This window comes from Cyclopterus lumpus, chromosome 20 (genome assembly GCF_009769545.1).
Source record: "Cyclopterus lumpus isolate fCycLum1 chromosome 20, fCycLum1.pri, whole genome shotgun sequence".
Lineage (NCBI taxonomy): Eukaryota > Metazoa > Chordata > Actinopteri > Perciformes > Cyclopteridae > Cyclopterus > Cyclopterus lumpus.
In genome coordinates, this window is record NC_046985.1 from 5,789,359 (window position 1) to 5,813,482 (window position 24,124).

A 24,124-nucleotide genomic window follows, 5' to 3' on the forward strand; every position below is an offset into this window, starting at 1 on the left:
AATAAATTAAATCATCCAACATGATAAGTAGTTAAACGTAAGGCCCCTCAGTCTCTCTGCACCCCTTTCATGGATCAGTAGTTAGGTGTCATATATCCAACCTCTATGACTGGAGTTGGCTTTCAAACGTATGTTACAGCGCTTATTTTGTGCACGTCCTGCAGGTAGATGCAGTGGTTGTCATGGTGATCCCACAGTTGTGCAACACTGGAAAGGGAAGCCGCTGACAGCACACTGACAAAATATGCAAAGCAAGCATTTCCTACATTCGTAATGCAACGCAGAACAAAGCAGCCGTGGTGCGGCCAAAGGACCACCACGAGCACCTCTACAGGAAGGTTTGACCAAGACTCTGTATTCTTCAGTTGGAAATGATCCCTCTGCAGCACAATAAAAGCTAAACCTCATCAGAAGTCAGACAGAAAGAGCCCAAAAGAGATCTTCTTTTGCTTCAACTGCACTATGAAACATCACTATTCCCACTCAACTACACATTCAACCCACAGTATACTAAACTCTCTTCAATTTGGGATGTTGAGGGGCGTTCAGTGAAGCGTAGAAATCCTCAACTTAATAAAAAGAACATGAGAAAAGTTGGTAATAAAATGCAATCTTGGTAATTCCTTGAATATCTAACACTATAAGGCTTTTCTTGGTGGGGGCTGGTTTGGTTAAGCTTGTGATATTTTATACTGCAGCGTCTAAATCATCCTAAAATGAATTTGTTGAACCTCTCAAGCTGAGGAATGCAGTTTTCTTTGGCTGCTGACCAGCTGCCCTCCAGGCAGCAATTCTATCACATCAATCCCACCAGCAGCCATGCAATTATGTTTTTCATTATAAGCCAATATTATTTTAGTTTCCAACACTGGCAACCCATCGACTTTAAGAAAAGAGCAAGGAAACTGTTTCATTCTCCAGAGCTCCGATGAAAAGGGAAACTCAACTGGAGCAGCTCTCTTTGTGCAGAAGTGTTTTTGATCTATTCTTAACGGTTTTATTTTTTGCAGACAGAAGTACTGAAGCTTTCCAGGGAATTGGCTCTAGGATGCGACTACATGTGTACACACACACATATAGCTCTGGAGGGAACAGCACTGTCCAAAATACACACTGATGCCAGAGAGGACCGAGGGAGTTGAATGCAGCATAAACAGTACATACAGGGGGAAAATGAAACCAAGTGGAGGAGAATTAAAGCTAAATAGCTACAGACTCATGCATGAAAAGATAATGAACTGCTAATTGTGAGCTTAATCTCCTCCTGAGGAGCGTTTGATGTGGTGTGACACCAGGGGTGGAAACTCTGCCTCGTGTATAGGTGTTGTCAGGCTGCATTTATCTCGTCATACGCAGATGATACCGTTTACACAAACAAACAAACAAACAAACAAACAAACGGTAATCCATTAATTCATCCCCATCATGTGAAACCTGTTCTGACCGGGCGGATTGAGGCTCGTCCGTGTGCGGTCGTGTGGACTTACACTGTGAATAACCGATGCCACGGCATCTGTAATCTGGTTGGGAGAGCTGGGATTGCTCATGGCTCCACAGTGGAGTCGCTGCTGGAGAGGCTCTGGAAAGCTGGTTTGGATCGGTGCGGCTTTAGCCCTTCTCTTTCTCACTGGGACTCAGACAGCTTTTGGGCAGCATAACCTGGAGACAGATACAGATCCGGGGTTAGTCCACGTTAAGCTGGAGATTCATAACATGGAGGCAAAGCTGTGGGCCAGGAACCCCCCCGAAAAATGAAGTGCAGCCAGAAAGTAGAATGACAGCAGAGCGTTATTAATCCTTTTGGCTCTTCACTCCAGAACATTAAGAGTTGAAATTAAAATCAATGAACATTAAGTTGTAGTGCTGATTGTACATTCATATTAGATGAGCAGGACTTGAACCCCATTGTCCTCCAATTTTAGGACATTGCAGCAAGAATATGATCATAAAAATAAAATAAAAAGACATAACTTATTTTGCCAGGGCAAAACCGGGGACCTAACCTACAGGGATATCCAATGGAGGATGTGTTTGATGTCTAGGGGTCACAGACATCAGTACTTAAACATTTGCAACCAAAATATGCAGACGTTTTGAGATTATGTTACTTTCTCTCCTAAAACTAAGAGTTTTCAGCCACGCTGGCAGCTCTGTGAGGCTTTACTTAGCCCCAGCATTGCTTTGAGCATGCCAGCATACTCACAACTTGCACTTTAACCTCATAAAGTGCCGACTCTTTTTTGCATGTGCTGAAATTCATTGCCAGCAAAATTAAGAAATTTAAAAAAAAAAAAAATCACAAAACAAGCTTTTACTGCAGGACCACAATAAGGAGTAATGAACAGTTTCAGGATTTCCTGGAAGACACTCGAGTACCGTCGAGTCCCCCGGACCCACGGCGTAAACACAGATGGTCTTAACTGAATGTCGTTTTTAAACAAACAAAACGACATTATACATGAAGACGTTAGAGGAAGTACGCACCAACACGCTACGTCTTCATTCATTCATACGATTTCAAACCTTGTAGTAATTCCTCGTCGCCATTCAAGGTTATTAACCATTAGAGGCAGATAAGAGCCAGATAGCACACTGCTACTGTGCAGAGGACCCTTTGATAAGCGGCGGCACGTGCCTCAGCTAACCTCCACCCTCGCCACTCTGGAGACGCCGTTGCACGACATACAACCACAGGAATCCAAACGCAATCGGATTTCAGTCGGCCCGAGGAGGAGTTCCGTTATCGGAGATGCGCTGCAAGACGACAATAAAGTATGGAAGCAATGTGTTGCAATGTAGCATTTAATGGGGGGAGCAATATAGATCTTGATAATGCATATTTTCAAAATCTTTTTTTTTTTTTCATTTGTAAAAAGACAAAGATTAAGTGGTTCTGTCTCATCAAATGTGAATATATGCTGGTTTTCTTTGTTCTCCATGACTATAAACTAAATATTTTGGCTTTCAGAATGTCGGTCAAACAAAACGAGATATTTGAAGATTGGGTTTTAGGGAAACTCTATTTTATAGGCCAAACAAGAAATGGATCAATCGAGAAAAGTGTTACTTGCAGCCCTAGTTCTTGATATAATAAAGCTTTATTGTTTGATCAAAAGATCTGATTTGGTTGCAGAGATCATCAGATATAGTGTATGAACTCAAATGACACAGAGGATGCATCGCTAAACATTTACAGAAATCTCCTCACCAGCGGCATCGCCAACGGTCTCCCTTCTGTCTAAAAAGCACGAGAGGGCCCTCTTTTGGGTCACTTCACAGTGTCACAGTAAGAAAATCATGTTCTGGCTCTCTGACGGCAGCTATCAAAGAAACGATAAGCCTCTCTGCTGCCCGACTGCAATCATATCAATGACCTTGCTGACGGGGAGGGATATCTGAGAGGAATATTCCACTAAAAAACACAAATCAACAAGACATTAAATGCAGTGCAGACAAAAGACATCATCTGGCAAAGAGGCCTGAAACTGAGCAGCAGGCGGTTTTGGCCACGCTCGGCCAAGAAGGGTAATCACCGCTCCAAATGTTGATTACAAACCAGCAGCTCTTCTATTCAGAACAACAACTTGAACTTGTTTGAGACAATCTAGTAGAGGCAATAAAAAGGAGTTAGTGTGGGTGTGTTTGAAGATCACTTTCTCAGTAAACCTAGACCCCCACCCCTGTGGAAGAGGCAGGACGGGCTCCACAGGGATAAAGTTACAGAACCCTGGGATACGGAGTAAAAAGCATGGGAACCAGCTTATCTACCTCAGGGCACGGCTGTAATAATACACAATACAATAATGATCGAGGCGAAAACAATAATGCCAATTGTCTTGGTGAGCGAGCTGATTTCAGAGCAAAAAAAAAAAAAAAAGAAAAAGAAAAAAGCATTGTCTTCAATGATCTAAACATTCTTGTCTGCAACCGGGCACCATCAGTCGGAGGACTGAATAAAAAGGAACTTGTTGTCCCTTATGCAATAACCGAAATGACACACACAAAAAAAGGACATGGATGAATGCTGACAGTGTAAGAGGAAGTGGGGACAAGAAGCTCTGTGTTTCCCCCTGGAAGAACTTCATCATCTTCTTAAAGTGATCCAGAAGCCCAGTGCCTCACAAACTTTTCCTAAAACAAGACGACCGCCACACCCCCACACCCACACACACACACACACACACACACACACACACACACACACACACACACACACACACTTTTCCATTTAAGATTTAGTCACAGCCTCAAATGTGTGCATGCAGGGCTTTGGGAAAACTATCCTACTGGGAGGAAGTAAATATGAAAACAGGAAGAAGGTGAGGAGGAGCTGTACACTTATTACAAAAGTAGAAACGGGGAACTTTGGAATTCTTTTCGAGCATACATAATGTTAGACTTTAGAAACAGTCAGCTGTAAAACCACATGCATCCTTGAACCAGACCTATATTCCAAAGAGAATAACGATTCAAACAAAATGTCTCAATGTCAACCCTGTGACATCACAGGTTAACAGGTTGTCATTGTCCCTCCCGCAGAGAGCAGAGTTTATAGTCAGGTCGTGTGTGAAGACGCTATCTTTGACCAAGAGAAACGGTCATCTACAGAAAGTGAAAACCGACTGCACTGTAGTTTCCGTTTAAACCACAGCTGGATCAGGCCTATGAGCTTTAGACGTCACACATTTTAGATATCAGGGAGGAAAAAGTAGCAGCCAAACACTCTCCTTTAAAGGATGCCCTTAAGAGACGTATAAAGCCTTTAAAAGCCCCGCTGTATTCAAGTCTAAATGCATCCCATTTCCATCTGGAGTGACTTGACAGCCAATAGTGAGTAACCGGCTATTTATGATTCAGAGGAAATAATGTTTCCTTTAAACCTTTCAACATTTGCGTCACATTGTTAGAAGGTGAGACCACAAGTTTGTTTGTTTGTTATCAGCATTACGATCTATGACATGGTGACTCATCTTTCCTGCAGAGTGCAAATATACCTGACAAAGTCTCCTTGGTATGTTGTAAATTTAATTCCCCTCCTTTTATTTGGAATATACAGCCCACTACAGAAACCTTTTATGGAACGGGAGATTAAAAAAAAGGGAGGAACAAGTCAGACATTGGCGTGAACACAATATCTTTCTTTCACATTTAAGAGGTTAGATAGATTTTTTGGATACTCTGTGCTGTTTTTCTTATGGCCATAACTATACCATAATAGTCAGAGAGGGGAGCATTGGAGCCGAGAGAAGTAACGACTCACAATATCGACCGCGTCAAAAATGGCCGAGATTTGTTTATCAGAAATGTCAATTTTCTTCTTCAGCATATGGGACTGAAATGTGACCTTTAAGCTTAAGAAAAGATAGACAAAACACTTAAAAAGTGCTTTGCGCCCACATAATGACATTAAAAGGGAAAAGAGCGAGACAGTCAGATGACGGGACAGAGGTCATGAGCCAGACTCAAACTCACAACACAAGGCCACACGAGTGTTAAGGCAGCGATACGCCCGGCCGGGCCCGGCTTCAATCACGCCTCCCCCACAGACTCCATGATCATCTACACATTTGATCAAAGAGGGCGTAATTAAAGAACACTTCAATAAAATACACACTGCAAATATAAAAAAAAAAGTCCAGAAATAGCTGCTTGATCCCAATGTCCAAAGCTCAACCAACACATGGGCCTGTACTTAGAAAAGTAGGACAATGACAGGGAGGAGAGGAGTAGTGAAAGGTTTCATTAGAGAAACCCAGACAGTGTCTGGTTCATTTGTTACATTTTAGGCCGACCAATGCATGTTTATAAAACTTTTTTTTTTTTTTTAAATGCATCTTCTTCCCGATGGCTCCAATGACGTCAAGATAAAGCGCGGCCTTCGTGTTTTATCCAAACACAATAACACGCTGTAAGATTCTGCCGTGAATTCACAGAAGCAACGGCATCTGATGTGGAAAGACGTGTGCATGATAAACAGCAATAAGTCAAACAGAGAGTGGGTTTAACAAAACAAGCGTCAATTGTGAGTCAAGCACAGCATTTAGAGGGCCATCACTTCTCCAAAAACATGGCCTTTAAAGGCTCTAATTTAGGATTCATAAAAAGAGTGTAAGAGCATCTGGGCCGCTAAAACTCGAGTGGGTTAAAGTGGCTTGTTTATGGCTTTTTTCCCCCCCCTGCTGTGGAACCGGTGGAGCAAACACTAACAGGTAGAAATCTTGTAAAGTTTACTCTGGTCACCTAATTGAAAACTAACCCACACCAACAAGTATTTAAAAACAGACAAATCAAAAACAGAAGAAAGTGACATTCTGGCAAATAAGACAATATAAAAAAACACGACTGGTCAAGAAATACAACAAAAATAAATAAATACATATCCGTAATTCCACCATACCTTTTTGTGCTCACAGCAGAGAGGCCACCGCAGACATTGGAGTGCAATTCTGCCGTGAAGCGGGGCTGGTCAGAGTGCAGGGCGAAAACAAACAGAGGGAGAAGGGAAGAGATAGGGAGACAAAAGAAACGAGAGTTAGAGTTGTCGAGCCGATCACTTGCGGTCAAGCCTCTCGACGAGCTGAGAGCTCTCTCGGACCAACATGCGGGGACTGATAGCAGCCGCAGCCTTCCTCCTCGGGATTATGTTTCCTCCTCCAGCCTGCTGACAAGTAGCCATGTGACTCCAGCACCCATTCAAAGCTGAGTCAGAGCACACACACACACACACAAATTGATCTGTCTGTCACACACATATGACCTCAACCTTAAGGTGGAAATTGAACCCCAATGATCAATATCTGTTTGCATGTTTTAGACCAGAGGTTCCCCACCGGTTTTGTCTTGTGAACTCAGTGACAACTTGCAACTCCTCGTTACCGGTTGCAAATATCTACCAGTTGTGGAGAAGTAATTAATGATAAATAAAAAAAGGATGAGAGGCAAGTTTGAAAAACAATAAGCATAATACTGTGGAGCAGAAACGTTTTTTTTTTTCTTCTGCTTTCCACTTCTGTGAATCATCTCGGTGACATTTAACGTGCAACCCTTTTTGGGAGTCTCCACCCAGAGGTTGAGAACCACTTATTTAGCCCTTTCAGTGCAATAGTCTACACGCTATGGCCAACCTGCTAAAATAAGATGTGAACATGGCCAACCACGATCATCATCATCTTAGTTTAGCTTACTAACATTTAGGTAGCACAAAAGCACACTCACAGGCTGATGGGGAATTATAAAATCAAAATGTTATTGAAATTGCATTGTGAACCAAAAGCACTGATGTTTCAACCTCACAGGGACGCTAGAAGAAAGGTCAGCGGATCTCTAAAGTCATTAGGATACATGGTCTGGGAAACATGAATGTATGCATGACATTCCATGCCAATGCATCTGACAGTTATATTTCATTGTGGCTAAAAACAAATTGAAATATATACTTTTTTTTTAAAGTGCATCAATAGTAACAATAGGTGAAAACATACAGCACGTCCTTGAAGCACATGATGATTACATTCAGTGTTTCCCCATGTGGAAATACTGTATCTATTCTCACAAGGTCCATTACAATCTTTTCCAGTCGGCAAGAGAGTGAATCAAACTCGTGTTGCGACACACAAGACAAAAGGTTTGACCGGCTGTCAATGAAAAGGCTTTTGAAATAAAGAATTTAAAAAAAAAGGGTGACATGAAAAGGAGTGCCACAAAAGCCTGATTTACCGCCACATTCACTGACCTCTCTCTATTCAAATAATGAAGACTGGAAGACCAAATACTGAGTGTGAGTCATTGTGTGCTGGCTTTCTTAAGAACATTGGGCAACTTGACTTCTCATGACGGGCATTGCAACTTCTCCAGAAAGCTTTTTAAAACATCTCTAAATGCGATGAATAAGTAATCAATTTTCTGAAATGAGCAATGCAAAAAAGGCATCGTGAACATATCAAGTTCGAAAATGAGAGTAGAGCACATCTATTTTAAAATGTTTACACATTTGCACAGGATGTTTATTCATTCGTTAATACGAGTGCCTAAAATCAGTGGGAAAGCAATGAGTCTTTTATTAACTGGTAATGACTTTTGATATCATTGTGGTTGCTGACATTTTAAATGTGTCCATCGGTTGTGTTGTTCCCCTGGACTACGCGCTTGTATTTGCAGAGTTTTTAAATATACCCTGGCATGCTACAGGTTCTTATTGTATTTGGCAATGGAAAAAAACAAATTAAAATGAAAGAAAAACAAACTTGTCATGTAGGAATCAACACTATTACACAATTAATCCCACCTAAAGTCATAAAAGCCGCCAGATTAATTGTGTTTTGCAGCGAACAAAGAAAAGTCCTGTGATCTAAACAAGTTGCTTTCCACGTTCGCCAAATAAATCGAGCGCTGCATTCCACATCGGCTTATATGAGCCATGGGGCTGAAGAAATACCCAACCTCAGGAGGGAGTGTGTGTGTGTGTGTGTGAGTGTGTGCGTGTGTGTGTGAAATATATAATTGTTTGTCCCCAGGGATGAGGAATCACTGTGGAGTCACATGCATGTCTTGCGGGAGGAACAACAGGCAAAGCCACAAACAGTTAAAATTCAAACCGCAGTCATAACAGCATTATCCACTGTGGTCCACCATATTGAGAGCTGTGACTTCATGCGTGCAAGGTCGATTGCACTTTTTTCTTAACCATGACAACATGCTAATTACACGACACGACTGCGGAATAGAAATAGTGTTCCTTTTTCATGCTGCGACATTTCATATAATTAGTTGAGCCTCTTTTTAAATTGTTCCAGGTTCATTTATTGTCACCCAACATTTTTTGGGGTGCCAAATGTGGTGAAATAAAAGGAATGTTGCTCCAGCCAAGACGTAAAACACATTTTCTCTTCCGAAGAGACAAAAATCACATTTAACAAGTTATTTTACTCAATGGATCGCTTTTATAAAGTGTAACCACCACTTGGATATTCTCCCTCCAGCTTCCTGTTATTATTCTCTCCCTTCAAGTTCGAAACAAGTCTGCCAGGCTTTAGTCCTAGACGTTAAAAGGAATCACACTCAAGTGGTCAACCCAGGACAAACCGTTTACTTTATCCAACAGGGTATCGTGTCAACAGGTGACCACTAACCCCAAAAACTGTGCAGCCCGATTTCAAACTTGCAAAACGTGAAACTGAAACTCACCAGAACACCGCTCGGTGCTCTCGAACCACTCGAGGCTCCTGCGCAGCTCGGTAATGTCAAGACTGACCTCGACGTAGCTGTACGCCGCCGATGGCTGCTATGTTTGTGGGTCTCTGGGGGGATTTGGCTGCGGTGTAGGTTGATGGCTGTGCCTCTGTTGCTTCCCCGAGTGTTTCAGCCCGAAATAGCTCAGCGGTTTAGAAGTCACCCATCCACCTCCTCTTTCAGCATGCGGACATCTCTACCTCCCCGCTCTGTTCGACACAGCCGAGCGGCCACACAGACTTCACTCTGGGTTTGGCAGGGTCCGGCACTTTAGCACGACTGTGCTAAGTTATGTGCACACAGTCACTGGAACACGTCCAGTCTCACGGACCGAGCCAACAGCTGCACTCAAGTCCACGAAGGTCCGTGTGCATCTCGCTCGGTGTCCCGGCTGTGCTTACAGCTAAGACAGCACCTGTCTTCGGGGCGAAGGGGGATTGAAGAGGCAACTCATTTCTGGCAGCTTACATAACGCCCGTGCATTGTCCTCTGCTCTAGGAAAAGAATCAGCCATCACCACTCAGGTATTTTTATACCTTGAGGAGTGGAGGAGGCCAACAATACATTTTGAAATGGAAACAAAAAGGTCATGTGGAAACATTGCTTCTGCCTGCAGCCTAGAAATGTCCTGAAGCTCATAGTAACGAGCTATATTGGCGAGTTAGAATACAAAAGGCTTGGATGTTAAAGATTATATACTTAAGCGTCAGCCCCTCTAAATAAATAGAGCCTGGCCAGACGTTAAATTTTAATTTTCGTGTCTGCAAAAGACTAATAGTAATTAGTAAATCCAGACTTGTCAGCAGACTTAACGATGTAGTTATCAGTGTATTCTTGAGATGCAAAAGTAGATTACATGTATTTTTGTTATAACCGTTTTTTAAAAATACATTTGTCTCTTTTGAATGATGATGAAGTTGTTCCACTGCAAAAAATCAATATAGAATGCAAAAATAATGACGCAAAAATATCTCGTCTCATTACATCGCCCTGTCTTTATACCATTTCAAGGATCAGGGGCAAAAATGTTTACTTACAATAAGTGTTTGTTGACAACAAATATAAGTAGGTGTATATTTACTAGATCCGCAGGTAGTGTACAGTGAGTTTATGAGAGCTTTTTGCTGGAAACGGCTGCGGCTGAAACGTATGAAAGTGGTGAGGCTGAACCAAAACAGAACAGGCCGTAGGCCATAAAACCAAAGCAGTGAGATGCTAACAAGGCTCTGCAGGGCTGCAGAGTTGTCTGTGCTGATGCTCATGAAGGACATGTCAATCAAATCCAAACTATAAATATGCTTCTCTTGCTCTGGAGTTCAGTGTCAACATGGAGACATCCAGAAGTGTTAGGGTGTGGTTTGTTCTCGTCATAAGCTCAGAGAGGTCTGCTCAGGTTGCACCGGCTACACAAAAGATGAAGATGAATTCTCACAGAAACACGGTAATTGTGGAGCTTTGACCCGGTGCACTTGTAATAACTGTATTTACTCTCATGAGACTCAGACTGGGACGGGAGTAAAATATCTCCCGGCCTCCCAGAGTCAAAAAAAAGAAGAAAAAAAAGGCCTAAAAACATCGTACAAAAGGTCAAATACAAAATCAGCCGTTATCCATTTTCTGGGAAACAACGGGATGTGATTATGTTTGTGTGGCAAACAACACAACCATACAAACTGACTGAGAAAAGGCACAGGAACTCAAAACTCACACCCACATGGGAAAAGATGACAGCGAGGATGCCTGACTGTCTTATGCAGTCGAGTATAATTAGATGCTCCAAAGAGAACACAAACTCCAGGCAGCTTACTGGAGTTTAAAGTGGGAGGCCGATGGGCCACACTCTGCACGCTCCAAGGTGCACTGCCAAAGCGCTTAATAGTAATCAAATGCAACTTACTGGGCTCCAGCAGAGCAACAGCCAAGCAAGCAAACTGAACTAAATATGATTTCTAATAGTAAACACACCTAAAATAACAGTGTTTAGGTTAGGTTGAGACGGATTGTTACAGCATGGTGTGTTTAACAGAACTCTGGGTCTGTTTATCTCCAGAGGGGAAGGTAAAATAAACATGAAGACCCAAGAGGCCATGACAAAAAAAAGAAAAGAAAAAAGCTTATCATCGGCCTCTTTTCCTTCCTAGTCTTCTGCGTGACCAAGCACTTCCCAAACAAGAATGCGGAGACACTCCACATTCACTTTTTTTTCTCCTTTCTTTCCTCCAGGCAAACAAACCATTGTTGTCACCAATCAGTTCACAATAAGTCCGTTCGACGCATTGCACTGAGGCGAAGGACAACAAACAAGAGCCGAGAGTGTGATCTCGCAGATAAAACCGATCTGACGTGTCGAAAGCACGGCGCAGGATTACGCGACTAAAAAGAAGCCGAACCACTCTGGAATTTGAGTGCGAATCGAACAAGGTCAGATTTACCCAGACAAACAGTTCAGACTGTACGAGTCCTTGAAGAGTTCAAGTTTTGGAAGACAAAAACATTGCAGTGGTTAGATTTACTTTTGGTTTCTCTGGAGAAAGATAATGGTTTCATCCCGCGCGTCTCAACTTTACATCAAAGTCAAATATTCACCTCAAATGACCTGCCATGCACATGGTGATGATAGTGGTGAGTCAGCAGAAGAGACACATCCTTCCTTCCTCTATGCTGCCAGAGGGCATGTCCTGAGATCTAATAGCCATGTGACAGACAGTTATGAGACTATGGTTCCCAAACTAGGCTGCAGGGACCCTGAAGAGGGTTTCACATGGGTCCATGGCACACAAATCTACAGGGATTGTGTCCAGTATACAATTCGTTATCGTAATAAAAAAGGAGCCATATTGATTTTTCTCCGTTTCTATAGTACAAATGAAACTTTCCAAACTGCTTTACGCACCATAAAACACACATCTCGATGTTAACACTGACCTCAAGAGCAAGATGCACTCATATGTTAGATTTGACAGGCATGTCCTTCATGTTCCTGCCCGTACATTACATGTCATATGGCTGCCTCAATAATCCTGTTTACCTGAATTTTGAGCAATCTCAGCGTCAGAGCACTCGTGTCTCCAGATTCAGACTCTAGTTTTTTGGCTCGTCACAAAAGGAAAAGCACAGGTGGAACTAATAACACGAAGCATGACTCAGTTCCTGCCCTCGATGGACTGGCGGCCTGTCCAGGGTGTCCCCTGCCTTCGCCCTATGTCAGCTGGGATAGGCTCCAGCGCCCCCGCGACCCTAATGAGGATAAGCGGTATTGAAAATGGATGGATGGATGGATGACTCAGTTCCAGTCATCATTTGGATGCGGCAAATTAATTATATTAGTTTCACCTGTTTGACAAGTCAAAAATGCCTGCTGTCACAAAAGAAACATGGCAGAAAAATACTGAATAATTGCTGGTTACAGTTTTACAAATTAGATGAGTCCGTTTTATATCATTTTAAAAACTGAACACTTCTAAACTAAGAGCTTTAATGTAATCTTCTTTGGGCCTCTGGTAATTGTTTTAGCCATTTGTATGTGGACATTTGTGTTGCATAATGCTCCTTTATGCTGCCTCATTAGTGTGCTCCACTTTCATCTCCAACATCCATGGTACAATGGGACCAAACAAAAACCTGGAATGAAGGTCAATGGGATGGAACAGAGAATCCACGTTGATTTCAACTCGTGCTACAACAATTGACATGTTTGATGATTGGCGTGTCTGCTGTGGGTCTTTAGTTATTTAATAACTATAATAACGAACATAAACGTAGACAAGTCGACTCCTCCACGTGACCCATCACATAGCTTACAGGAGGAGAGACCGCTAGCTCGCTAGGATGAGAGACGCCTCCAAACATGGTCGTGTACCACCCAGCAGTCTGCGAGGGAGCTTAAACCACGACAAAAAGTTAAGGTCCAGCACATTTACGGGACTTTCTCCCCCCTGACAACCGGTTAACAACCCGAGGAACAAAAGCGAAGTCATCCAGAAAGCAGCAGCGGACACTTTCGTGTGTGTGTGTGTGTGTGTGTGTGCGTGTGTCTGGCAGTTGGTGGCTGTCAATGCCGCCTCTCTTCACGGGAAGACAAGTCGACAGTTGAAGCCAGTTCATCAAAGCGTTCAACATAACAATAGCTCAAAGTAAAACACGCGTTTATTTGAGTTGTTGTTTTTTTTTTAAACAAATCCTTCTTGAGGCTTACAGGCACGCACACATTCTGGCATATGTACTCACCTCAAACTCTCACTGAGTGACTCGATCAACCGGCGTCAAGTCGCGAAAGAATATGAACGCTTTCACTTCCGGTAGAACATTCAAATTAAACCCCGACGTGAGAAAGGTTCGCGAGGGCGTGCAATTACCACGACAAAAAAACACATTATATTAAATAGTGAGCTCGTAATAATTGAAGGATATACACAATATTACATTACGGCATGATACAGACGTTGGTTTATTTTAGAAATGCAATGTCATACTTTTATTTTGAAGGCAACACTAATCGAATTCCGGTTGCACTTTTGTAATTTCTGTAATTTGTCGCCGTTTTCTCCGGAGAAGTTGTTGCGCCTGCGTGAATAATGATTCATTCTGATGAAAGCCTGAGGGCGTCTTCTACCGTTATGATGCCCGACATATACCGGAACACAGGAAATATGAATTATAAATTAAAGCTGCAAGCAGCCATGTACCTCTCGCCTTTGTGCACGCCGGGGCTACTGGCGAGATGCCGGTGTTACACCCCAACTGGTTTTCAAACCTTCTGGTTTCCCTACGCGTGCGTGCGCTGTGTTCACTTAACAGCTGCAGCGGTGGTCTGTCTCGGTCACCAGATTCGTCACACATTCACCAACATATTGCTGGAGACCTTCGAGCCACATCTCATATCCATCGCGGCGATTACAATCGTATAAGTGAGCGTGACATCACAACCACGTATGAAAAAAAAAATACATTTAAGAAAATGTATTTATGGGAAGATCGCAACAACCTGGATTCGATCTCTGGAGAGCGAAATGATAATGAAAACAAAAGACATCCACGTCACGTGCTATGCCACTTGTTGATTGTTTAAACACAATTAGTTTATTGATTCACGCATTAAGTCACATCTCTTCTATGTCCAGGGAACGTTTTGGTCGAGAGTCAAAATACAAGTCTCTGTAAGACCAGGCCGCCAAAGACCTGGACCATAAACACCAGCGCTTCAACACTCTGAGTACCAGAAGAAGGTTTTCCAGGTGGATACACAGATCCTGGATCTCAGCAGAAGAAATGGCAAACTCTCTGAGACAAACACGATCCTGGATGAGAACATGAAGAAGAGGAGCGCGGCCCATGACGCACCTGCGCGGAAGAACCAATGGAGACGGATGACGTAAGCGCCACTGTCTTGCCCCTCCCTTCTTCACCGAGGAGCTAAAGAATCATCATCAGCTTGAATATTCTCCCTGTGTCCGCGTGGCTTTAATCATGTTGGGTTTTTCTCCTGGTGCTCAGGTTTTCCACAAAAAGAAAACATTTATTACTAATTGGAGATGATAATTTGTTGTCCATTTAGCCTAATCATGTTGGGTTTTACTCCTGGTGCACAAGTTTTCCAATAATAAAAAAAAGTAATATATGTTCCTCTGATTACATTTATACGGTATTAATACAATTGTATGTCATGATGGTGATAATAAGTGATGGTATCTGTTTAAGTTGTAATTTTAATAAACTGAAGCTGATCCATAAAATGATCAATGTTATACAATACTTTTTTTAGGTTAATGACAGGAGCTGGATCTGTAATAAAGGCCTGAAGACCAAACGCACCGACTATGAGGCGTGAACGATTATTAAGGTCAGAGGTCAGCTCTGCAGCCGAGCTATCGGTGTGCATCAGAAATCTACATCAGCAATGTACGGGCCCTCACAGCACGTCGGGGGTACTGGCGGGGTGCGGGTTCACGCGGCCGAGAATGTCTGCAACCGTTGGACAACGTGCCCTATGTTATATAGAGCAACATAATGCATGCGTCAACCTGCGCAAAGGCAGCAATATAAATAGAGTACGAGTGACCCCTACTGGTGGTTTGCTGCTACTGAATCTATGGTTTCACCTGCAAAATATAATAATTATAATGCAGATCCTTTCTTTAGATCATCATTTATTTATATTTGGTTCATTTATATCACGTTTAATACATCATACTGTTAACTTTCCTTATTACATCAACCCAGTCTATTTGTTCTGCAGCCGAAAAGCCATATGACAGATAGCCATTGATGATTACATTTGTGTGAGGGCGGTGGTTGGTGGTTGGGTCTGTCAATCACTGAGAAGTTGGCTTGATTTGTGCACAAGTGTCTCAGTGGAAGAAACCCCGCCCCCTCGGCTCTCCGCAGCGTTGATAGGCTGCTTTATTGTTGATGTTCTGTCACTTTACGTGTCAAAGGGCTCGCGAGCAGTGTTGCTAGTATAGCGAGCGTCGCTGCGCACCCTAAACCAGGAAGTCAACAAAGTTGGATTTTAACACCAGCGTGACTTTAACGCCCACAAACGGTGAACTGACGAGATGAGTTCTGCTGCCCCTCCGGTGAGCTGCACGTTACCGACCTGCGTTTGACGTGACGCTGCACACAGACACCAGCTAGCTAGCTTCGTCAGCTAGCTAGCTGCTAGCCGCCGTCGTTTGTTGACACACAGACATAACAACTAAACTGGCGTGAGCTGCGCGTGAGCTGTTCATCTGTTAGTTTGTTTAAAACCTCCGACTTTACTGTAGACTCATGCATTTGCCCTGACAGGGCTAACTAATGGGTAAACACTTTGCTGACAGATGTTCATTCAGAATGGGAGAGTTTTTGTAGCTCAGATTAAATGAAGGACAAATACAAATAAATAAATATGTTGGAGTTTGTCCACGTATAAACACAGTGAATGGTATTGGTAGATAGGGTGCACATGAGTTGAAGGTTAAAGACAACTATTAAGCCTTCTCCCCTGTGCCTATTAACATCCCTCTTAAAGTCATTGTATTATATATTCATTTTATTATTTCTTTAATAACAGCTGTAAATGCAAATTATAGATAAATGATGCTGTACTTTATTCATCCTGCACCTGAGGCAAAACCCAAGGAATTAAAAGTAGGAACTAAAATAGAAAGCTTGTCTAGACTATAATCATCTTTAACTCTATATGCAAAGTTATATTATAGTGCACCATACATAAGTACTGGAAACTTAATGTTGCATGGTGTAAAGTAGGGTTCATGATTGCACATGGTTATAACAAAATTAATATAATTAACTGGCTAATTAATTGCTTGCTTTGCAGACGATTGGGGAGTTATTCCTCATCCTCAGTGAGATGGGCTTCACAGAGGAACAGATCCAGGCAGCTGTACAGGCAGGGCATTTTTCTGTGTCGGATGCAGCCGAGTGGTGAGTTTTCCCAGTTATTTTTCGTATATCTTAAACACTTAACATTCATTAAAACGCTCACATTTTTTCCATTCAGTGTCTAAAAGATGACACTGTTCAGTAGATTCATTATATATCCCTCTCTCATTTGTGGACAGGCTCTTGCAGGGTCAGTATCCACGGCACAAGTTGGTCAAGCAGTCATCACAGCCGGCTGAGACAGCAATTTCTGCTTTCAACCTACCCAAAGAGGCTGCAAGCACTTCAGAGCATACATCACCCTCTGACAGCAGAGGTATCGTACAAAGCAGTTTGCTTTTAAGGATCAAGAGTCATATAGGAGTTTAATTAACCATTGTAATGTCTTTCTCTGTAATCCTGTCATTGCCGTTTTTAATAAGACTTAAAGAAATTAATGGTTTAGGGTGCAACATTTTCTTTTTTCATCTTAAATAGCATCCCCTTCATTGATGCTGAGACCATCACAGTCGGGCAACCTGTCCCCAGACCCACTACCAGTCGAGTCCCGCATCAAACAGGACAAGAGTGACTTTGAAGAGCAGCAGAGACATCGCGTTGCACAGGAGGCCAGAACAGAGAGAAGACAAAAGAAACAGGTCAGCAGTGGCGAAAAGAACAAGTTCTCGTGCCGTACGGTGCCCATTCAGCCGGACTGGCAACTTTTACAGAATGAAATGTTTTAAGTGTGCGAATTTGTGAATCTGAGAACTGACATTTTGCTGTGTGTGCGTGTGTTGTGTCTGTGTGTGTTGTGTCTGCCAGGAGCGTGAGTCCGTGTTGAAGCGGATCGCTGAGGATCGGAGGAGTTTGCAGCAGAAGAGCCAGACGAGCGCTGCCACAGAGACGTCTCCTCCCAGTGGTCAAGGGCAGATGCTTGAAGAAAAGATTGCGACTAATGTGGATAACAACTGCATCCTAATGGTGAGGATATGACTATTTTAATGATGTAGATGCAGTCAAATTACAGAATTGCAGTTGTTAAAACCGTGTGTTTAAAAAAAATGTTTATACAGATTCGGCTTCCATCCGGCGAGTCCATGCGTGAACGCTTCCCAGCCGATGCTCCTCTCCGCAGCGTCGTGGAGCACATCGCCAGGCGTCACCCCTCCCTACCCGCCTTTTCTCTCCTCCAGGGTTTCCCACGGAAACGCTTTGGAGAGGCAGAGCTTGCTTGTTCGCTGCAGTCTCTCGGCCTCACTCCCAACGCTGCTCTGTGCATTCAGACCACTCCTCCTGGGGCCCCTCAGGATCCACCGAGTCCTGCCGATCCGCCATCGGTGGAACACAATGAGCCCTCTCCTTGTGATGTGTGTCCTCAGCCACAGATCCCGGTCCTGGAGGGGGCGGGAGGACCGGACCTTGTTCTCCCTCCTCCGCTACCCAACCAGCTGTGGGAAGAGGCAGTGAATTATGCAGGGCTTCCTGGAGTTGGTCCTTCTCTGACTGGGCCGTCTCACTTCTGGGGTATGTATTAAAAACTGTGTAAAAAGTTAATTTCTCACATTACATTTTTATGTACACAGGCTTGTACCTTTTTTTTTTTATCAATGTTCACATGTTTCTATGGAGTGTCATTCCAAGCCATAAAAATGCTCCCAACTGTGAATCACAGAGTGTTAAATATTGTTAAAACTGTTATTTAAATCGCTGTTCGGTCATTATATGACATTCCTGGTGCTGTTCCACAGGCCGAGGCAACAAGATGGTTACTGGGAATGCTGAGGAGGCAGTGGGCATAGAAATTGATGAGGAGCAAGGAGAAGAGGAAGAGCCACCTTACATGCTTAACGGTACTGCTCCGTGTCTGGGGTTGTTGCAGACACCTCATCCCTCTTTTTGACCTACATTTTGCCCCCGTCTCCTCCTTCCTCCTTCCCTCTTCTCCTTCCCTTTTCCCTCCTCTCTCCTCCACGTGTCTCCAATTATTCGTCCACGTAGAACTTTATTTTCCTCCGTGCCAGAACCGGATGACCCTGTCCTCTCACTTGCAGCTGTTGGAGTAACTTTCATTCAGTTTAATACTTTATGTTGCTTAAGTTCCTCAGTGTACATGACATTTGTCTGACGTCCCCAGCAATGTGCGTCTCATGTTAGAAGGCTTACTAGTACACAGGATCAGACCTGCTGAGCCCCACCAGTGAGAACTGAGCCAATCATATGCAGTCTTTCAGAGCAGGTGGCCGTGATATAGTATTCTCAAAATGTGCCAGACCAGAGAGTGAGAGGAGCTCAATCCCAGTGGAAGCTTGTAAAGAATCAAAGATCTAAAACAAAAGATGCTGAGGTGTGTGAGATGGAAATGTAACTTGTTTTCATTGTAAAGACAGCAGGTCTAGACTTGTATTAATATACCTGTGACTTGTACTGTATTTGCATCCGCTGGTTTGGATGTTAGGGACTACTTTTTTGTGATACCTTTTAGGGACTACAACCGTTACTGTTGTTTGTTTCTCACAGGAATGCCGAGGCTGCCTTTCTTTCCAGATAATAGGATTCGTGTAGAATTTGGTCCCCGGCACCACTGGCCAGAGCAAGGCAATCGACTAAGGTGTGTGTGTGTGTGTGTGTGTGTGTGTGTGTGTGTGTGTGTGTGTGTGTGTGTGTGTGTGTGTGTGTGTGTGTGTGTGTGTGTGTGTGTGTGTGTGTGTGTGTGTGTGTGTGTGTGTGTGTGTGTGTGTGTGTGTGTGTGTGTGTGTGTGTGTGTGTGTGTGTGTGTGTGTGTGTGTGTGTGTGTGTGTGTGTGTGTGTGTGTGTGTGTGTGTGTGTGTGTGTGTGTGTGTGTGTGTGTGTGTGTGTGTGTGTGTGTGTGTGTGTGTGTGTGTGTGTGTGTGTGTGTGTGTGTGTGTGTGTGTGTGTGTGTGTGTGTGTGTGTGTGTGTGTGTGTGTGTGTGTGTGTGTGTGTGTGTGTGTGTGTGTGTGTGTGTGTGTGTGTGTGTGTGTGTGTGTGTGTGTGTGTGTGTGTGTGTGTGTGTGTGTGTGTGTGTGTGTGTGTGTGTGTGTGTGTGTGTGTGTGTGTGTGTGTGTGTGTGTGTGTGTGTGTGTGTGTGTGTGTGTGTGTGTGTGTGTGTGTGTGTGTGTGTGTGTGTGTGTGTGTGTGTGTGTGTGTGTGTGTGTGTGTGTGTGTGTGTGTGTGTGTGTGTGTGTGTGTGTGTGTGTGTGTGTGTGTGTGTGTGTGTGTGTGTGTGTGTGTGTGTGTGTGTGTGTGTGTGTGTGTGTGTGTGTGTGTGTGTTAAACTGAAGTACTACCGTAATACTGATGTGTTATAGATGTTTTTTTGTGTTGTGTCTTTTGCAGCTGGTTATAATGAATCATTCTGAAGATGCCTCTGTTTTCATTACAGTTTATTGTTCGGCTCTGTTGTTCTATAATTGGAGCCAAAATCTATTAATTGGTTGACAGAAAATGAATCTGCAACTTTTTGGATAATTCAATAATTGTTAGTCATTTTGTAAGTAAAAATGCAAAACATTTGCTTGTTCTAGCTTCTCAAATGTGAGGATTTGCTGCTTTTGTTTGATTTCTCATTTTAAATTGAGTATCTTTTGGATTGTTGGTTGGACAACATTATATCATTGCATGTTGAATATTGTGACATCACCCTGGGCTCTGGGAAACTGCGATGGCCATTTGTGTTAACTAATCGAGAAAGCAGCAGATAAAAAGGGAACATTAGTTGCAGCACTACCTTGTAAACAGGGTAGATTGGCCGAGCTGAAGTGCTCCCACAGCTATGGCCTGTCAGATGGAGAAAGAACATTTCCTGTGGCTACATAGACCAAAATGTTGCTGGCATGTTAGATTGAATAGTGGATGTTTATTAAAAAGCATTGGTTTAAAAGACAGTTGTTTGTGTGTTTCAGGGAGGCTGCACAGGAGGACCCAGCAGAGCCAGAGGACGCTGGAGCTCGGGAGGCTCCCGGAGCTGCAGGTCTGGCTGCAGTGGAGCGTCTTCAAGCTGCACAGCAAGAAGACCCCCGTGCCTCCCAGGGGCAACCATCACCCCCTAAAAAACCCTACAGGGCAACCAGCGTGCCGTCCCTTTGTGCCTTGGCAACCCGCGCAACTGTTCACCTCATGACTGGTGAGACAGTCATGAGATTTCACGGATTTTATTTTCTCCAGGAAATCGCGTCTCATTGCTTTGTTCACTCACCGTCGTCGCTCTTGGCCCCGTGTCTCTACACCCTCAGCTCCCAGCATGCAGTACAGCAGCAGTCTGGCATGCCTCACCCCGGAGCTAGCGGAGCTCCTGCTCAACCACATGTCCCGTGAGAGGCTCCTGCGTCCGCGCACCCTGGAGCTCTTCTTCGGCTGCCCATTGCAGAAGTTTGTCCTAAACTGCTACCCTTACTCCACCAATGAGCTCCTGCGGCAGTTACGGGCCTTCACAGCCCTGAAGCACCTGAGTCTGGTCAACTCACCTCTCATCACTGGTATGGACGTTAATTTCAGGATGGAGTTTTGGGGCTTTTCAGTTATACATGTTACCATGTTAACTTCTGCAATACTCTTTAGTCAATGTGCTGTTTTTTTTCTTCTTTAATCTCCTGAACGTGTTTTGTCCAGACTCCGGGCTGTCAATCGTTTCCAGTCTGGTCAAACTCCAGCACCTCAACCTGGCCTCCTGTAGCAAACTGACCGATTCCTGTCTGCAGCACATCAAAGGTGAGGCTTTCTATAAACTCTCTCACTTTACAGGCAATTACAACTACGTGCAAGAACGCCAAATCCCAACATAAGCTTAATGGGTTTTGCTTTGATGATTATTGACAAATATCAACACATTTTCCTTCTCTCTGTGTCTACAAGGTTTAAAGAGCCTGTGTTTCCTGTCCCTGGACCACACCAAAGTGACGGACACTGGGATGGTATTATATCTCCAGTCAGCTCCGTCCTGTCTCTCTCAGCTCAGCCTGAACCAAACGGCTGTGTCTGAAGCCACACTGGTAGTCCTGCCCGCCTGTGTGCCACAACTGAGGCTCCTCAGCATCAAGCAGACGAAGGTACATCTGGCGTGTGTGAATCGTACCGTCAGGACCTCAGTTTATCATTTTACGTTCTTCTCATGACGTTTCTTTTGTCTTGGTGGGTCTTGTTCTGCCAGGTCAGTGACGTATCAGCATTGGCAGGGCTGTCCAGCCTGCAGACTCTCAACCTGGATGGGACAGGCGTGACCGAAGGCTCTCTGGAGCACCTCGCCACACACCCGGCCCTGATGTCCCTCAGTTTGGCTGGAATCCCCGTAGCGGATGGCGATCATGCCCTGCAGATAATCTCAGGTACTTAATGGCAAGAAACACGAGACAGATGGGGTCTGTGGTTAATCAAACTCTTTAAAAAAAGGGTTTGTACTTTCCTTACAGGTTTAAAGTTGACTCAGCTGACCCTCCCTGGACGCCACTCGGTGACAGACAGCGGGTTGTCATTCCTCTCTAGACTGTCCGTGCTCTTAGAGCTGGACCTGACTGACTACACACAAGTCACGGACCAGGGAGTCAGCCAGCTCTCCACCATGAACAGGTTATTCCCACACGTTGCCTTACTTGCTGTCATCGCAACAGTTGTTTTCGGGGGGATGTCAACAGGGGTACTGACGGGAGTGTTGCGTGTGCGTTGTGTAGGTTGAAGAAGCTGTCACTTAGCAACACACAGGTGACAGACGCAGGGCTTCCCTCGCTGCGTGGCCTGCAGGAGCTGCAGGAGCTCTGTTTGGACCGAACGGCGGTCAGCAGCCGAGGAGTGGCCGAACTCATCACCTGTCTGCCGCACCTCCAGGTGATTGCACTGCCGCTATGTCTGTCAACTGCCGAGCACGAGCGTAGTTCTTGTCATTAGGAACCTAGGTTAACTGATGTCACATTCAAACAATGGATTAATGTTTTCCTCGCTCTGCAGATCAAACCCTGCTACCACACAACGCTCAATAATTTAGGGTTCCCTTAGCCTAAAATTGTGATTAGCCAGACTTCAATGTTGGGCTCAGAAAAGTGTCACGTTGGGTGAAGAGTCATTATTTGTCATGCAATATGTTGTTTTGTTATTTATAAAGCTTACTTTTCATTCCCAGTATTTGCTAATTTGCAGACAAGTTTATTAGTATTTGGTCTCAATCTGAATATTGTCTAACAAGGTAAAATGTCTCTTTTTAATATGCATGATGTTTTGCTGTGTTGTTTATTAGGTATTGGGGTTAGCCAGCACTCAGGTGGGAGACACAGTCGTGAGGAGAGGCCTGATCCGCTGCAATCAACTTGTGAAGCTTAATCTCAGCCGCACACGGATCACCGACCACGGTAAGGTCTAACTCTAAAATCACCCGTTCTTCATCGGATTCCATCACACAAATGCCCATCTTTTCTCACCCGGCTGAACAATCTCTCTGAACATCTTTCTACGTTTTTTTTTTTTTTTTCTTTCCTCAGGTCTAAAGTTCTTAAAAAACATGCATCTGGCTCAGGTGAACCTGGACGGCACCGGAGTGAGTCTGATGGGTATCGCGAGCCTGCTCTCTTTCACCAACATCAGCAGCATCCGGGCCAGCAACACTCGCAGCGTTCCCACCGATGAGGTGTCGGATGAGGAGTGGGAAGCCCAGTGAGCATCGACGCCTTCGGCTGGTCCATGCGTACCGGACCACGTCTGCTGCGGACCCCCTTTTATTCCCGGAAACATGCGGCCATCTGGATAACTGAAACACTCACCATTTGTTTCAACCACAGCTAGTGCCACTAACACGCGCTACCGAGTCGAAACCTTAAACGAGAGCCTGGTGTTCATAAACTCGGCCATTAATAACATTTGCATATAGAGAATCAATCTGCATTTACTTGCATACACTGCAGCCCTTTTTGTTTATTGTTTTCTTTTGTTTCTGAAAAGTTTTTTAAAAACTAACATTTAATCTTTAGCTGTATTCACGTGATGTCAGATTTATTAGAATACATTTCAAAATGGGATGTTGAATAGAATTAGGTCTCATTTTATTTTTTTGGGTGCGTGAATTGTACAGTACATGCAGAAAACACTGCACACCAATTGTGAAAGCTGATTTAAAAAGTAGTATTGTAGAGTGTTATTGCCACTATGAGGAAAATATTTGCTCAGTTTCTCATTTTAATGTTTTATTTCATCATGACAGTGAAAACTTTAACCACCCTGCTCGATGCGTAGGTCAATGTTACATACACTTGATCAAAGTAGGCATTGGTTCTGGTTATTACAAATGTTTCATAAGGTGGTACGTTAAACCATGTTTAAAGAGAAGTTGATCGGCGATATGTTTTAAGAGGGTTTCTTGTTGAAACTGAAGTATGTGGCAATGTAAAACGAGAACATGAAACGGTTAATTAAAATGTCATGAGAAACTGGACATTCGTCCTGGTAGCATCAGCTTGGCCATACTTCTGTTTCTTTGACACTTTTCCTGTCTGACAAATGCAGCTTTACTGTAAGAGCTCGTAATGAAGAGCT

General features: G+C 43.8%; 2 protein-coding genes across 5 annotated transcripts in view; one reads left to right on the forward strand and one right to left on the reverse strand.

Annotated features, from left to right (window-relative positions):
* Window positions 1-13,508, reverse strand: part of slc4a2b (solute carrier family 4 member 2b) — a 38,042-nt gene extending 24,534 nt beyond the window's left edge. Inside the window, exons 1-3 of one of the 4 annotated variants that reach the window (XM_034559762.1) lie at window positions 13,456-13,508; window positions 6,398-6,462; window positions 1,488-1,659 (exon numbers count right to left, since the gene is read on the reverse strand). In XM_034559762.1, the coding sequence (XP_034415653.1) occupies window positions 1,488-1,547 (60 nt within the window). In that variant the 5' untranslated portion in view covers window positions 1,548-1,659; window positions 6,398-6,462; window positions 13,456-13,508. Of the gene's footprint in view, window positions 1-1,487; window positions 1,660-6,397; window positions 6,803-9,183; window positions 9,203-13,455 lie in introns of those variants that run through there. The other 3 variants (XM_034559763.1, XM_034559764.1, XM_034559761.1) reach the window with 3 other exon arrangements.
* Window positions 13,509-15,646: 2,138 nt separating this feature from the next.
* Window positions 15,647-24,043, forward strand: si:ch73-173p19.1. The gene is made up of 17 exons (XM_034559645.1): window positions 15,647-15,803; window positions 16,547-16,653; window positions 16,791-16,927; window positions 17,089-17,249; window positions 17,416-17,574; window positions 17,667-18,117; window positions 18,342-18,443; window positions 19,111-19,201; window positions 20,515-20,735; window positions 20,845-21,087; window positions 21,221-21,319; window positions 21,464-21,657; window positions 21,759-21,933; window positions 22,018-22,174; window positions 22,276-22,429; window positions 22,836-22,947; window positions 23,077-24,043. Exons 1-17 carry the CDS (start codon window positions 15,783-15,785, stop codon window positions 23,250-23,252), a joined length of 2,760 nt encoding a protein of 919 aa, XP_034415536.1. The 5' UTR covers window positions 15,647-15,782; the 3' UTR covers window positions 23,253-24,043.
* Window positions 24,044-24,124: the final 81 nt, after the last annotated feature.